Source organism: Halichoerus grypus, chromosome 1 (assembly GCF_964656455.1).
Source record: "Halichoerus grypus chromosome 1, mHalGry1.hap1.1, whole genome shotgun sequence".
Lineage (NCBI taxonomy): Eukaryota > Metazoa > Chordata > Mammalia > Carnivora > Phocidae > Halichoerus > Halichoerus grypus.
In genome coordinates, this window is record NC_135712.1 from 215,808,953 (window position 1) to 215,824,817 (window position 15,865).

The window sequence follows — 15,865 nt, forward strand, 5'->3', positions numbered from 1 at the left end:
CAGACACGGAAGGCCACGCGGGGTGTGAGTCCACATGGGTGACACGTCCAGAACAGGCTCATCCACAGACGGGAAGGGGGCCGGGGGGGCGGGCCAGGGCCAGGGCCAGGGGCTGGGTCAAAGGTGGGGGTGACATGACGGGGACGGGGTTGCCTTTGGGGATGGTGAGAATTCTGGAATCAGATAGTGGAGCTGGTTGTGCAACCCTGTGAATGTACTAACATTTTAAATGGATGGATGGTGTGGTATGTGAGTTATATCTCAGTAACTTTTTTTTAATAAGAAAATTGAAGTCAGTTGCTAGGATTCCGCCCCATGGTCCCTGTGTAGTCGTCCCTCCCCGGTGGCAAGGGGTCTTGGGAAAGCAGCCTCAGGGAGTCCTCCTCCCTCTCTGAGCTTCGGGGTCCTCACCGTGGTATGGGGGATCCTTAGGGCCTCCATGGTGCTCAGCACATCCGCGGGGTGTCCACCGTCCATCCCGCGACACTGGGCAGGGCGGGCGGGGTGCACACAGGGATCTTTGTGCTGCTCACTGGGTTCATTAGGAGGCAGTCCCTGTCGCCGGGCCCCGCTCGGCTGAATTAATTAGCTGAGAGCCTTCCCTCCCTGCTAATTGTGCCCAAGAGGATGCGGTCCTGGCAGGTGGTACCAAGGGGACAAGCAGCTGAGAGGACCCCCGTCCACTGGCCCTGCTGGGTGGCCCCCAACCTCCCTGTGTCCCTATCTGGGGCAAGGCTGCGGTGAAGGCCCCTGGGACCCCACAGTCCCCAACACATGCCGTTTGCAAAGCCATAAAGGGATTAAGAGGCAACAGACCCCTACCCTGGCCTGGGCAGTTAGGGAAACTGAGTCACACAGCAGCAGAGCTCAGAGACCTAGAGGTCAGAGAATGTGGTTGGATCCTGAAAGAGCCATGATGGAATCTGAGGATTTGCCAGCCCCCCCACTCCCCCCAACCCCAGCATGGAGGAGGGAGCAGGGGGCCTTGATCAGCCCTGGGGTCCTGGCTTCCAACTTGTTCCTGCTGAGTTCACAGTCTCTTCCCTCCCTCCTCCCAGCTGCCCCAGGGGGGGAGAGGGGGCTTATTCCCATTTCTCAGGGGGGGAAACTGAGGGCCAAGGAGGGCAATGAAGGACAGCACCCCGTAAAACGCTCATCCCAGGGCCTGGCCTCCAAACCGCCCAAGAACCCATCATGATTGACCCCAGATGCTCCTCGAAGACACCCCTCCCCAGGGGAGTCCAGCCACAACTCCAAAGTTGCGGTCCATGTGCCCCTCCAATCGGGGTCAGTGGCCCCAAACACACATGCACACCCTTGAGGTTTATGCTCGTTTTATTATAAAAAAATACAGAATCCAAAGTTGATCGTAACGGAGGGGGAAGCCCGCGCTGCCCTACGAAAGCCCACCCGGCGTGCCTGAGCCTCATGGCGGCCGCACGACATATACGTATATATAATATATAGAAAACACAGATCAGGAAAGGCGGGTAGAAATATGAAATCCATATAAATGCTGTTTGCTTCTTTAAAGTGTCAGGGGGGTGTCTTTTTCTGGGGGTGGCCCCCACATTCTGCTTTGTCCTGTTTTCTCTTATAAACGTCATTAGGTCCTAGAGTAGGGGGAGGGGCTCCGACAGACAATCCAGCTTATTGCAAAGTGTGGCTTCTACTCTAAAAAGTCTCCCCACCCCCCCCACCCCCGCCAACAAAAAAAAGTGCCCCTCTCCCAAGAAGGGGTGAGAAAAAAGAAACTTTCCAGGCCGTCCTTAGGAATACAGTAAAAATAAATCACAGTATATACTTGCTGGCTCTATTTACAGAAATGTCATGTCTTCTTGGCCTCAGGGGTGATCAGGTGAGGCTTGGGGGAGGGGGGCAAGCAGTTCTAAGACTTGGGGGGCTGTGACTCTGAAGGGGCCCCCCGGTGAAACATCCTGGATTTCCACTCTGGGAAAGGATCACCAGGAGCAAGGAGGGTAGGGCAGGGCACAAGGGTCTGAGGCGGGCTCCGATTCCTGGACCGGGGCCTGGGGGGCACTCGTCACTCACCCCTTCCGTCTCAGACTGGCCTGTCCCAAGGGTGCGTGGGAGGTCCAGGGTGGGCTCCAGCCCGGACCCAACAAATGGAGTGACCAGACCAGGTGTCTCCTGATGCCCGTGCCCCAGGGGGCCATATGCCCCCTCACCCCCTGCCCTGCCCCGCCCACTCTGTTTCCTTCCGAAAGTCACCAGCAACAGCAAGGAATAAATTAAATTAAAAACTCAAGTCTTTCTGATTCTGCCATAAAAGAAAAACACTGCTGAGAGGTTCTTGGGTTCTCCAGAACTCTAGAAGAGCTGGCCTGGCCAGTGTCTGGCCAGCTACCCGGCCTCTCGGGCCTCGGGGTCCTCAGCCACACACCCCCAGGACTGGCCCTGGGGCGGTGGACAGCCCCCTGCCTGGCAGGGGCAGCACCAGTCATGGGAAAATTGGAGTCTCTAACCAGTCTCTAGGCGGGGCATCCAGGTGGGCTGGGACTAGGAGCCCAGGAGGGTCCACAGCACGGGGACGGTGCTGAGGACGAGCCGACAGCTGCCCAAGCCGCTGCATGAGTTATTGCTGGTGAAGATGGGCTCAGGGGCCTCGTACAGGGTCTCGTCTAGGGGGACACGGAGACAGAATGGTCATCAGGTGGCCCCAACCCCCCTCACCCCCCTCCCTAACCATCTGCACCCCCACACCCTCATTCGGCTTCCTGGAGCTTATCAACCTCAGCCGCACCTCAGCTGGGACATTTCTGACCATCTTCACTGGGGCTGGGCCTCCTGTGCAGAGCATGACAAAGAGCAGGTGGCCCAGCATGTGTGCCCGGCACCTGGGTGAAGTCACAAGGGGCTGCGGAGACCCCCTCTTCTTTGGATGTGGCTATGATGTTTCAAGAGCTCAGGACATGGGCCCTTAGGTCTATCTCGGGAACTTTCCTGATGCTCACTCTTGGATGAAAAGGGCTATGGCCTCAGCACAGGGCCGGGTCCTGCACTTCACCTTCACTCTTAAATGTCTGAAATGTTGTCCTCATTTACAGATGGGGAAACGGAGGCTCGGGGCAAGGGCTGCCCCAGCCATTGCTGAGGTCGTGGGACTCCCAGGGCTGTGCTCTGAGAACTCTGCTCTGCTGACCACTGAGTGGGTTCTGTGGGTTCAGGACACAAGGGTGGCGCCCTGAGCACTTACTAGTCGGCCGAACATAGACCTTCAGCCTCAGGCAGGGTCGGTCCACAGCATTGGGTGGCGTGGCAGCTGGAAGAGAGAGGGATGGGGATTGGCGGAGTAGGGGGCTCTCAGTGCCAGAGACCTCCTGGGGCTGTATTGCCTTCCCCGCACTGGTAACTCAACCCTGGACCAAGGCTATGGGAGGTTCCACCTATAAAACTCCTAATCACACATCAAAGCCCCAGACACAATGCCCTCTATTTCCCAGAAGTCCTCCTGCACAATCCCCCTGCCCCTCCCTTTGCTGAACCCTGACCCCAGAGAATGGGGGTGTCTGCCTGGTTCCATCTCACCCCAAGGCAACACAGGGCAAGGTTCAAAGGTGATAAACAAAAATACGGTTGTTTTGAATGGATCAGCAAAAAAATCAGTATAACCAAATGATTGATCTGGGATCAAATACCTGCTCTCTGGTGCCTGTGGGCAAGTCACCCTCTATCTGGGCCTCATCTGTCACACAGTAAGGGCTTTGGAAATGATGTCCTCCATCTGGGAGCCAACAGAAGCCAGTAACCCCTGGGAGAGAGGCTGCTTCCCCACCTCCCCCGGAAAGGGACCCACCCTGCTGGAGGCCACAGGGAGGCGGAAGCACATTCGGTCCTCATGCCTAAAACCCCCCATTACTGCTCCCTGCTTCTTGGCCCACATGGCAAGCACCCTGCAGGGGACGGGGGTGGGACAGCAGCGCCAGCAATGAGTCATGAGGGAAGGGGACTTGGGGCGCAGGACAGGGAGGGGAAGGAGGCCTGGAGGCCGGTGGGGGCCAGTGGGGTTGCACACACGTGAAGCCCGTTCACGCACATGGAAATAGCCCGGCCCGCCTGTCCTCACGCTGGCTGCCCCCTCTGCCCACCCCCCAAAAGCCCCTCACGCCAGGAGATGAAGATAAAAAAGCACAAAATAAAAATAACATTCGTCATAGAGACAGGACGAGTAAGTACAATAATTATCTTTATGAAACTCCCGTCCTGGAAAGAAAAAATGTAATTTTTCTTATATTACGAGGACTTAATTTAAACACCTTCTTCCCCCCTCCTCCACCCATTTCTTCCTTGAATTAAAAGGAAAAAATCCAAATAGAGCAGAAAGAAAGAATGGGGCCTTCTCAGTTTAATCTGACGCAGCAGGAACGAGGGGGGCGAGGGGCTGCCTCTCCCACAGCCCCGGGGGGCAGAGCCCCGCTCCCCACCTGGCTCCCAGAGGCCCCCAAGATGCTGAGGAATGGGGATCTCCACGATCCCTCAGCGCTTCAGTGCCTCTGAAGAGGCATCCGCCCAATGACAAGATGGGCTCCCAGCGGCCCCCGTGTTGGTGGGGGGCAATGCCCAGACTCCCAGGCTCCTGGCTAAGGTTCATGGAGAGTAAAGAACTGCCAAGACCACAGCAAGATCCGGTCTCGAACCCAGGCCCAGCTCTGCTGTGCTCCCGCCTCCCCAGACCCTGCCATCAGTACTTTATGGGGAGGAACACGGAGGCCCTTTGGGACCCCCCGATGCGCAGCAGAGCTGGGGGCAGCCTACCCTCAGCCTGGCCCAGCGTGGGGTTTTGCGTGCCTGAGTGTCCCCAAGCCTTGAAAAGCAGCTTCCACGGTCCCTAGGGAATCTTGGGCCAGGTGGGCCTGATGGGGGGAGACTGGGGAGGGGAGGATGCTGGGGGAGGGCCTGGGAGACCCCTGCCCAAGCCAGGGTGTGATGGGCAGAACACAGGCTCTGCCCTCCCCCCTGGCTTTGACCATGCTTCCCTCCCCCACCAGACTCCCTATGCCTGTTTCCCTCCTCACTGCAATGGTGGGGGCACCCCTGGTCTAAGTATGGAACAAGCTGATGGTGGGGCCATCCGCTCCCCCAGCCCAGAGGCCCAGTGGCCTGATCCAGAAACTGAGATCACAGAAGGGAAGCTGTGGGTTTGGACTCTCAACTCCGCTCTGAGCCTCAGTTTCCCCATCTGCAAAATGGGGGCTCTTGACAGTGAAGCCTCTGGGGCTTGCTGGAAGGATGATACCATTCAAGAGCTTGACCCCAGGGAGACAAAGGCCAGGGCAGGATGAGGGGCGGCCCAGGAGTACAGTTCAGCCCACACCCCATCTCCCCATACCCAGCCTCCGCCTCCAGCAACAGCACACATGCCCCCGCTCTCCCCCACCAGCCCCGGCGCCCCCGGCCCCCGCAGCACGCCCCCGCAGCACGTCCCCGCGACCCCCTCAGCCCCCTCCGCTGGCCCCCTCCCCCCCGTGTCCCCACCTCCCTTCCCGCGACCTCTCCTTCCGCCCCCCCCCCGCCCCGCGCCCCCGCTCTCCCACCCTTCCCGCTCTCCCCGTCCCTCCCGCGTCCCCGCCCTGGCCCCCCCTGCGTCCCCGCTCTCCCCCGCCCCCCCGCGCCCCAGGCCCCCCGCTCTCCCCCGACCTCCCCCGCGCCCCCGCTCTCCCCCGCCCCCCGGCCCCCGGCCCCCGGCCCCCCGCGCACTCACAGATGTAGTAGTACTCGTGGCCGGGGCGGAACTCGAAGCCCAGGGAGAAGGGCGTGAAGAGCTGGAACTTCTCGGAGAACTTGAGCGGCCCCCCGGGCGCCGCGGGCCGGTTGCACTCCCAGCGCTTGAAGCCGCGCTGCCGGTGGTCGCAGGAGGCGTGGCCCTCGCCGTTGACCATGTAGAGCACGTAGTGCTCCATGCGCTCGGCCGGCGGCAGCGGCGCCCCGTAGTGCGGGCAGTAGATGTCCAGGTAGTCGTTGATGCTCACCTCCACCGTGTAGCCCCCGCCGTCGTCCGCCGCGCCCGCGTGGAACCTGCGGCCCGGCGGTCCGCGCGTGGGGGGGGCCAGTCGGGGGAGGGGAGGGAGGCAGGAGGGGGGGCTGGGTCAGTGCAGGGGGTGGGGGCTGGGGGGCCGGGGGGGGCCGGGAGAACGGGGGACAAGTTCCAGGGCGCGAGCCCACGTGCCCCGCCTCGCACCCCGCACCGCACCCCCTCCACTCCAGGCGACCACGGGCGCCCTGGGGTCCAGGCTCGCCCTGCGCCTCCCGCCCACAAGCAGTGGGGGTTGGGGGAGGAGGGGCGGTCGCCAGGCATTCTGGGTAACCGCAGGCCACCAAGCAGGTGTCGCGCGACTGGGACCCCCTCTCCCTTCCGCAGGCCGGACATCTGGGCCCTTCTGTGGCAAGCAGGGCCGGCACAAGCTGTTCCCCCATTATCAAGGCCCTCTCCGGAAAAACGCTATTGCTTGACTGCATGTCCCCTCCTCCAGGCAGCACCCCATGCTGCCCCCCACATGCAGCCCCCTTAGCTTTCCTTCTGTAGATCTGCCTGCCAAGAAGGTACAGGGTGGTGTGGGGACACAGGCTGGGTGTTTTGGGCCCCCCGGGGCTAGTTCTGACCCCTCCCCTAGCCTCAGTGTCCCTGCGGGGGGCAGGGCTTGGCGTGAAGGCCGCCCCAGCCCAGCTCAGAGTTGCTCTGGGCTGGACCCCCAGCCTCAACTCCTTCAGTCCCCTGTGACCCTAGCAAGTCCAGGATCCTCCCTCCAGAGCCTCTAGAATTTGGCAACTGCCCCCTCCAACCTCTTGGTCACCCCCCCAGGTTCCCCCAGTCCCGACACCTCTGCCCCTCACCCTGCTTCCCAGCCTTTGCCCTGGAGGTTGCACCTGCCATGCAGCCTGCCCCCCTTCCTTGGGGAGCCACGGCCTCCCCCAGACCCAGCCTCATCTGGCGAGGAGGGAGGTCGGCTGGGAGAGGGACAGGCGGCTCCCCCCACCAGCACTGCCTCAGGCTAGAGGGCCAGGAGGCCTTAGATCTCCCGGGCGTGGTCCCCTGGGTCCCTGTCATGTGAGGTGGGACAAGGGGGCCTCCGGAGAGGAGCTTCTTAGCAGATAAAAGGCCCGAGCAGGGGAGGGTCGGGAGCAGGCTCCCCAGGCTGCCCCTCCCCCCTCTCCGTACAGGCTTGGAAGCTGAGCCCCAGGGAGGGTCCACGGCAGGGAGGGCCCCGGCTCCTTGGATCCCAGCGTGGCCATGCCATGCCTCTGTGCCCACCGTGTCAGCCGCGCCAGTCCGAGGGAGCGGCGGTGTGGCCCCCATGCTGGGCGTACTAACTGGCACAGCGGGCACCTGAAGGGGCGGCTGGATTATCAGATGGCGTCGGTGGGCCCCCCTGCGGCCCCTGAGACTCTGCAGCAGGTCAGGGAGAGGGCTCCTGGGGCTCCAGAGGTGAGAGTGAGGCAAGCAGGAGACCTTGCTCGCTTGTGCCTCAGTTTCCCAGTCTGACACGAGAGATTTCGTGGTGATTTCAAGCCTGTGGCTGAGATGGAGGCGCCAAGAATTCCTGGTCAGAGCGTCGGAGGGAGCAGATTCACCAGCAGCCCCTTCCCTGCTCGTGGGCTTGTCCAGGAATGGGGAGCTCAGCCCACCCCCACAGAGGTGGGATGGTGTTTACAGATTCAGTGTGTGGAGCAAAGAGACTCCGGAAGTGGGGTCAGGTGGGGCAGCAGAGAGTTCCGTGTTCAGACACAAGTGTGCACCCAGCTAGGTCTCGTGGTTCATTCTCAAAGCCTCAGTTTCCCGCTCTGTCCAGCGAGGCCGTACAGAGGCCGATGGGGGATCTCCAGGCATGTACACGGTAGGCCCCGCCCAGAGGCACGGCAGCCCTGCGACAGGGTCAGGCGGCGACCCTGCCCGCCCCTGGGGCGGCCCCTCAGCTGGCCAAGCAGGGGTGTCTCGCGGACTGGCTGTGTTCTCCAGCCGCTTGGGCGAGATCGATGCAAAAGCCACTCCAGGCTTTTTCAAAAGTAATTTTTGCTCCTTCCCAGCCCATTGAAAGCCCCATTGATCAGCCAATCGATGACAGCCGTGGCCAAGCGCTTGCCAGGACTACCCATGCCCAGCCCTGCAGGGGAGGTGGAGATAGGGAAACCACGGGGTTGGCGGGGAGGGGGAGGAGGGGGGCACGGGACAAGGAGTGTAGGGCTGAGCTGCAGGTGCTGACGTCCTGGCCCTGGCCCCCTCTGGTCCTCAGTTTCCCCTCTCATCCCTGGCATGATGCAGGGGATACACACTCAGCTTGAAAGAGGAGAGCCTAGCTTTCTGCAGGGCCTTTCTCAAGACGAATGGACTCTGGAGAGTGGGGCTGCCGAAGCATCACCAGCTCTCCCCACACCGCCCCTGCCTGTGCTTCTCCCAGGATGTCTGCCTTCCTCCCCTGCATCGGACCAACATCATTCTCCCCTCCTGTTTCATCTTCCAAAAAACGTCCGAAACCGAGGCTGCTTTGCTTGTTCAGAGGCTGGATGCGTGGGCCCCTCCAGGCAGGCCAGGCTCCTGGCCTCCCAAAATCCAGGGCTCACTTTCCTGAATGTAAATCAGACCTTGTGATCCACTGGCTCAAAGCTCCCCATCGCTCAGAATAAAACCCACAGTCCTCCCAGGTCATGAGGCCCAAAGGCCCCACTGTCCGCACCCTGGTTGCCCTGTGATTGCTCCCAGCTCACTCCCTTCTAGCCACACCTGCCTTCCTGCTGCTCCTGTTCCGACCCCAGGGCCTTTGCACATGCTGTCCCCACTGCCTGGAATGCTTTCACCCGCCACTTGCACCTCATCCCATATCTCATTCAACATCATCATACTCTTCCCTTTACATAGTCTGCTGTCTGCTCTCCTGGACCATGGGGGTCCACCTCCTCCTCACCCCTTCCCTCGCTGCCAGCAGAGGCCCAAAGACTCAAGGTCTTTGAGCTGCTGGAGTCCTAGGAAGCAAACAGAGGCCCACAGTGGGGCGAGGACCCCAGGCAGGTGGGTCCTAGAGGCACCCCTACCCAAGCTCTGGCGGCCTAAGTGGACCATTTTTTCCCCTCCCCAGCTCTAAAATAGTGATGGGCTTGCTGCGTTGGCATTCCCAGTTCCAAGTTGGCGGGCAAACCAGGGGCGGGCGCCTGGCCCCTGCTCAGGGTGGCGCCTGTGCGGGGGAGGGGCCCAACCCCAACACCAAGCCGGTGCAAGCAAGACAAAGCTTGCATTTTCTCCATTAGTGCGGAAGCATGATGTGCAAATGCTCCATGGGAGCCGCAGATAGAGACAGCAATTCTCACTAAGGGGTTAATGACTGACTTGGGATGGGTTCCCAGACAGAGAGCTCCTGAGGCTTTCAGACGTACACCCATCCCCCTCCCCTGCCACACCTTTGCCCCTGCTCCTGTTCACCCTGCCAGGCTGCCTGCCAGTGTGCACTCCTCCAGGCAGCCCTCCCAGCCCCCGATGGACCCAACCCTGCCCTCCACCCTCCCCCACCCTGCCAACCGCGGGCCTGCAGCTAATTAGTTTCAATCGGGCCATTGTCAAGTCATTAGACGCTAATAGCAAAGCAACTAATTAGGAGTCTCACCCAAAATGGGGGTGGGGGTGGGGAGGGCTGTGCCACCTCCCCAGACCAGAAACTGAGGCAGGGTGAGGCGGGCAGCACACCAAGGCCCTGTGCACCCCTGTGGCACTCAGGACCATCTTCCTGGTCTGAACCCAATCCCGGCTCACCGCGAAGGGGCCGACAGATGCCTGTGTCAGGATCCCAGCAAAGAACACGCCCAGGCCAGCCCTAAGCGGGCAGCAGGGGCCCGAGGCCCAGGCTGGGGGCAGGGCCAGCCCCTCCCCCTCCCAGGGGGGCCCCCAAGACCTCAGCACCCACCCCTAGCTTTCTGAGGGGTCAGGAAGACATCTCCCCCATCTGAGACCTGGCCACCTTTCTCCTAGAGCTGGGGTGCTGGGCGGGGCCTCCAAAAACGGGCCCCAAGGGGGTGCAGGGTCAGCCTGCGTCGGGATGAGCAGGGCCTCCTGTGTGCAGGGGACAACCTGAAGCAAGAGGTAGAAACAATGAGGCAGGGTGGGCACAAAAAGTGGGGGCGGGGGGCCACAGGGTCAGCTCCACCTCTGGGCCTCGGTCTCAGGTAGGCCGTGGCCCGGGTGCATGCGGGTCTCGGACACCCCCTGCCCCCCAAGGTGCTCCTTAGCCAGCTGCAGACACGGCTGCCTCTAGGGGAGGGGGGACATCCGATGGGGCCCGAATTCCCCGTGGCCATGGATGAGTCACTCCCCCTCCCCCCCCAGCCCCGCCCAGCGCCGGGAGGTGGACGCATAGCGGGGTGGGCAGGTCACACAGGGTGCAGGGCTGCGGCGCGGGACAGTTGAGGGGACGACTGGGCTCACGTGGTGGACGGAGCCCCTCGAAGCCATGGTCCCCAGGTCCGGCAGGGAGGCCGAGGCATGGCGGCTGAGCCCTCTGACCCGTCGGGCAAGAGAGTCTGCGTGGGGGCGAGACCCCGGCCAGGGCCGGCCCGCCAGAGTTCAAAGTCTGGCCAAGGTTAAGACCTGGCCGGCGTCTGTGCTGGGCGCACCTGGCTTTCCGCTGTGTGGAGGCACAAAGGAGGCTGTCCCCTTCCCCTGGCACGGCGGCCAGCGGGGGGGACACGGCCAAGCCCTCCCTCTGGGCCCCCCTCCAAAAGAGAAAACCCCCCCAGAGCCACACCACAGGGCAAGGCTGGCTGTGTCCCCGCTTCCTGAGGAGGGCGGGAAGGGGCATGGGGGTTGTCATGGGGAAAACACGGGCCTGGTTTAGGGGTTGCGGGACGGGCCCTCGGAAACACTGCCTCCCAGACCGCCATTAATGCACCTGCCGTCCCAAGAGCAACCTCCACCCGTGGTCCTGAGGACCCTGCGGTCCTCACAGAGACGTCTGCCGGGGGGCCCGGGGTCTGCGCCCCCAGGCAGGCAGAGGCCAAGAGCCGCTGCACTCCGGGGCCTCGGCCACCGAGCCTCGGTCTTCATCTGCACGTGGACGCTGCCCAGGGCAGTCCACGGTGGGGAGGGACAGAGGCTGGGGACAGGGAGGACTCCCCCTGCCCGTCAGAACCCCAGGGAGCCTGCACACCCCAGCTTCAGGCCTGGACAGACGTCGCCTGGCCCCCGGCAGGTGGGGTGCCTCAGCGCTGTGCCCCCATCCCGCACCCCATCGTGCACCGCTGCCCCTCACCCTGCTCTTGGGGCGGCACGGTCCCTGTCAGTGCGAACGTGGGGCCCAGCCCCACAGGCCCCCCGTTTTTGCCCGCGGGAGCTGCCTGGGTTTCCCTCTGAGCTCCAGGGGTCACGGCCGCCGCTTGCCCAGCCACACGGGCCTTGCTCCGTGAGCTGCGTGGCCCCACTCCACGGGGGTCGTGCCCAGGTTTCTCAGGCTCCCCACAGCACCCCCGGGCCCCGCCCTCCGGCCCCGAGGGCCCAGACCCACGGGGCCTCACTCCCCAAGCCCTGAAAGCCAGGCATGCTACCCTCTCTCGAACAAAACAAAAAACCCTCATACAGCAAAATACGGCATCGCCCAGTCAAAACCATTTCTCCCCAGAGGCCCAGGCGAGGCTGCAGGGCCATGGGGCCCAGGGATGCCCGGCACCTCCGCCGTGGGGAAGATGCTTCTCGAGTCGCCATATTCCTATCCGCACCCCCCCCCCCCGCAACGCAGAAGCACACGAAACCCCGTTCAAGGGCACACGAGCCCCACGTGAGGGCAGGCGGCTGAAGCCCGGCCTGCCTGGGTAGGGTGGGCTCCGAGCCCCGAGCCCCAGCCCGCATCAGCGCCTCCGCGGCCACTCGGGCGGCAGGTCTCCCATTGGGTGGAAGACTCTCGGGGGCGGCGGGCGCCCTGCGTGGGGCCAGCTCTGGACCTCGATGGCTCGTCTGCACCACGGGAGGCGCAGGGCCCCCGGGACCGATGCACGTCCCCCTGGCGAGGACCCAGCCAGCTCCAGGAGGGGACAGAGGAGGAACCGCGGGGCACACGGGGACAGCAAGCCGTGCCGCCATCCGTGTGGACGGTCTGCCGCCTCCGTGGAGGCTCTGGGACAGCCAGGGCCGGGCCGCACACGCAGACACACATGTGCACTCCACTCCCAGATACGCTAAAGACACATGTGTGCGCCCCCCAGACGGCCCCGTGCTCCCTCTGCACAAATATGCACACGCAGAGACACACGTGCGCCCCCAGACGCCACGTACATTCCACACACAGACACACTGTGCAAACACGCCAGAGCCAGGGCCCCGTGCACACGGAGCACACGCATCACCCCGCCACACGGATCCGAGTGTGCACCGCACACACACCGCACCTCGGGGGCCCCCAGCACCCCCGCGTGTCCCGGACAAAAACCCGAAGCTACACAGACACACGGCCTGAGACGGAGGGGCGCACCCGCAGCTTCCCTGCTCGGCGGCACAGCAGCCCCGCCACAGGGCGGCTGGCCCAGGACCCCCGGCCTGGACACCTAGCGGCCGGCCCCGGGGCGACCAGGTGGGGGCCAGCCGGACAGACGGCCGGGAGCCAGCCTGCGGGGGAGCCGGGGCCTGGCGGCTGGACCGGACCGCAGGGCCCTGCCCTACCACGGCGGCGACGGTGGGTGCTGGGCTCCCTCGGCAGCGTCCACCTGCCGCAAGAGTGCAGGGAGAGCACCGCGCAGCGGGAGAGTGTCATTGGGCCACAGAGCCACATGCTCAGTACCTTGGTGCAGGTGCGAGGCCCAGGACGCGAGTGTCTGTGCCTGTCCGCTCCCCTTGGAGCACATCCATCCCGCAGCTCCCCTGCTGACTGCCCGTCCCCCACTCCAGTGTGCCCAGCCCTCGCTCTGACCCCCTTCCTCGCCGTCCTTTTGTGCGTGCCCCTCTCTCCCGGGCACGGCCCCCCTGCCCTTGCGCTTCCCCATCTCCACCTGCCACCACCGCTGATCTGTTACTAACCCAACCAGGCCTGTGTCTCGTGTCCCTGCCCGTGGGACTGCCTCCCGCTTCAGGCCTGCTCGCCGACCCTGCACCTCCACCCCAGGCCGCTGTCCCCGGGACCGGCACTTTTGCGAAATCGCCATTCCTGGCTGCCCTTGGACCTGAGGCCCAACACCACCCTTCCTCCCGTGTCCAGCACACACCCTGTCCCCCGGCACGGGTTCCAGGCCAGCCACCCCGGGATGGCAAACCTCCTGGGGGGTCCCTAGGCCACCGAGGCCTTCGGTCAGCTGGTCAGAACAGGGCTGTCAGCCTGGCAACAGGAAGTGTCCACGCGGCCGGCCAGAGCCAGGCACCGGGGGCTTCCTCCCTCCCCCGGCCGGGGTCCTGCCCACAGCCCCGGGGCAGGTGGGGCCGCAGGCAGCCCCAGCCACCCCCTTCCGTCCCCATCTGAGGCTCCCCATGTGTTTGGTGTTTGCTAGAACAAAGGACAGGCTATGCCTGGGACGGAGATTCCAAAGCTGAAACCAAAAACTTGGGCCAGGAAAGCTCTGCCCACTGCCCCCCAACTTGCTGGCCCCCCCACCCGCAGCACCCCCTGCTCGCTGGGCCCCCTGCATGCTGGGCACCCCCCGCCCACTGGGCCCCCCCCGCCCACTGGGGGGCCCCCCCATGCCCGCTGGGCTCCCCCGCTCAGCCGCAGGGAAGAGCCCTTAATCAAACCCACATGTGACCGGCGGGGCAGGCGGCTCAGGGAACCCGCTCCGCAGTGGCTTGGCTGTCCCTCTGCAGCCCGGGGTCTCTGCCCTCCACCCCAGGGCCCAACCCCACAGCTGGGCAACTGAGGGGGTGTCTGGGTGCGCTCCCTGCCCCCCGCGGCAGGACACTGGCTACCCTTGTCCCAGAGTCTGCCTCAAAGACAGCCCTTTATGCAACTTTCTGCCCAAGGATGCAGGACGCCAGGGGACAGTATCGGGATGGCAGGGGACAGTGGGCTCTGGAGGGTGTCTTGGCCGGCACTTGACACAGAGGGAAAGTGACCAGTGGCAGAGGGACAGGAAGCGGGGAGGCTGGCCTCCCTGGCTCCGATGCTCAGCCCAGCCAGCCCTGGGAACACGGTGTGACCGGGAGTGCTGGGACTGACCCCAAAGCCATAGGTGCTCCGAGCCCCATCTCCCATGGGACCTCCAGCCCACTCCAGCCTTCGAGAGCCAGAGATGGCCCAGAGGCTTCTGCCGATGTCCAGGACATGGTCAATCACCGGCAAACTTTTCCCACACCGATTAACAGGGACTTCTGCTGCCCCCCAAGTTGCACAGCACTAGACGCCAAGGAGGATGTGCGGGCAGGCAGGACACCTCGGCCAACCGCAGCAGGCTGGGCACGAGGCCACCTGGGCCCCCGCCCCAGCTCTGCACCCCTCACCGTGACCTTGAGCCAGCCACTCAGCCATCCTGTGCCTCAGTTTCCCCATCAGCGCCAGGAGGACGGGAGAGGATGCTACCGGGTCAAGACTCCCAGGACTGCCGCCCCAAACCCCTCAGTGCCTCAGTCTCCCCATCTCTACAAAGCTAGGACCGGGTACCCCCTGGAGTGAAGGCAGTTATGGGCTGGTCGGGAGGAATATATTAACTTCCCCAAGTTCATGTGGGGACCCACCGGCAGGACGCATCCAGGGAGCCCTTGCCCTGGGGGCCACGGTCCCCCACCTGGCACGGTTCAGTGACAAGGTTCCCGGGGGAGCTCCACGAACTCCGATGCTGGCAGGGGTCCCCGGAGAGGCCCCAGGATGGGGGACCCCCAAGTCCGGGGAAGGCACTCAGGGCTGCGCAGCTCCTGAGGGTGCCGGAGGGGGCCCCCCAACTCCGGGGGCCAGCGGCGCTCGGGGCACACAGGGCGTCCAGTGGGGCGCCCTGGGAGGGGGCGGCTGGTGGAGGATGCACGCGGAGCGGGAGTCCCCCGAACTCCAGGGCGCCGGAACTCCCTGGGGGCTCCCGCGGGACCCGGCGCCCCCGCTGCCGAGGCGGAGCGCGCGGGGGCCGTCCCCGAGCTCGGGGCGGGGGGGGGGGCCGGCGCCGCGTCCCCGCGCGCGGCCGCGCTCACCTGGGGTTGCTGCGGTTCCAGTAGACGGCGTAGCGGTCCGAGTGGGCGCGGGCGGCGTCCTGGGCGCGCGCGAAGGGCGGCGGCAGCGGCAGCAGCAGGAGGAGCAGCGGCAGCAGCGGGCGCTGCGAGGGCGCCATGGCCCCGGTCCGGCCGCCCCGCGCTCGCCTGGCCGCCGCCTGCCAGCCGTCTCCGCCTCCTCCGCCGCCGCCGCCGCCGCCGAGCGGGCGGGCGGGCGGGAGGAGGGCGCGCCGGCGCTTGGAGATCCCCGCCGCCCCCGCCGGGGCGCGCGCGACCTCGGGCGCCGAGAAGGCAGGCGGCGGCGGGCGGGGCGCCGGCCCGGCCGCGCGGAGTCTCGCAGCGCGGGCCGCGGCCGCCGCCGCAGCCGCCGGGGAGGGGCCGGAGCTCCGGCCTTTGTCCCGCCCGAGCGCCGGGAGGGCCGCGGGCGCCCCCTCCTGCCGCGCCCCGGCCACGCGGGGGGCTGGGCGAGGGGCTCCTGGCTCCACGGCGCCCGCCCCCCGGGCCAACCCGCGCCGGGCTCGTCCCCGGTGGGGCTGCCTGCTGCGGGCATCCCCGGGGTCCTGCCCCGGAGACGCCGGACTCGGCGGGGCCTCGCGCCCTCCCCCATTATCACGCTCACTAGGGCCTGGCCAGGGTCCCTGAGTTCCTGACCGTCGGGCCACCAAGGCCGTCTGCAGGGCCACGAGAGGACCAGGAGGCACAGAGATGACTCACCCCATCGCCCCTCCGTCATTCAGACCCAGACCCCAAATCCTACAC

At 64.9% G+C, this 15,865-nt stretch overlaps 1 protein-coding gene across 1 annotated transcript; it reads right to left on the reverse strand.

The window, feature by feature from the left end:
- Positions 1-1,317: 1,317 nt before the first annotated feature.
- On the reverse strand, positions 1,318-15,258 carry EFNA2 (ephrin A2). Its single transcript, XM_036100667.2, has 4 exons — positions 15,089-15,258; positions 5,723-6,036; positions 3,218-3,283; positions 1,318-2,642 (listed from the first exon to the last, which is right to left on the reverse strand). Exons 1-4 carry the CDS (start codon positions 15,223-15,225, stop codon positions 2,521-2,523), a joined length of 639 nt encoding a protein of 212 aa, XP_035956560.1. The 5' UTR covers positions 15,226-15,258; the 3' UTR covers positions 1,318-2,520.
- Positions 15,259-15,865: the final 607 nt, after the last annotated feature.

Coding starts and splice junctions, on each gene's coding strand:
- EFNA2 (XM_036100667.2), bottom strand. CDS start 15,225: ATGGCGCCCTCGCAGCGCCCGCTGCTGCCGCTGCTCCTCCTGCTGCTG. Junction 6,037..15,088: donor TGGAACCGCAGCAACCCCAG/GTGAGCGCGGCC, acceptor GCCGGGCCGCAG/GTTCCACGCGGGCGCGGCGG. Junction 3,284..5,722: donor CCACGAGTACTACTACATCT/GTGAGTGCGCGG, acceptor TCTCTCTTCCAG/CTGCCACGCCACCCAATGCT.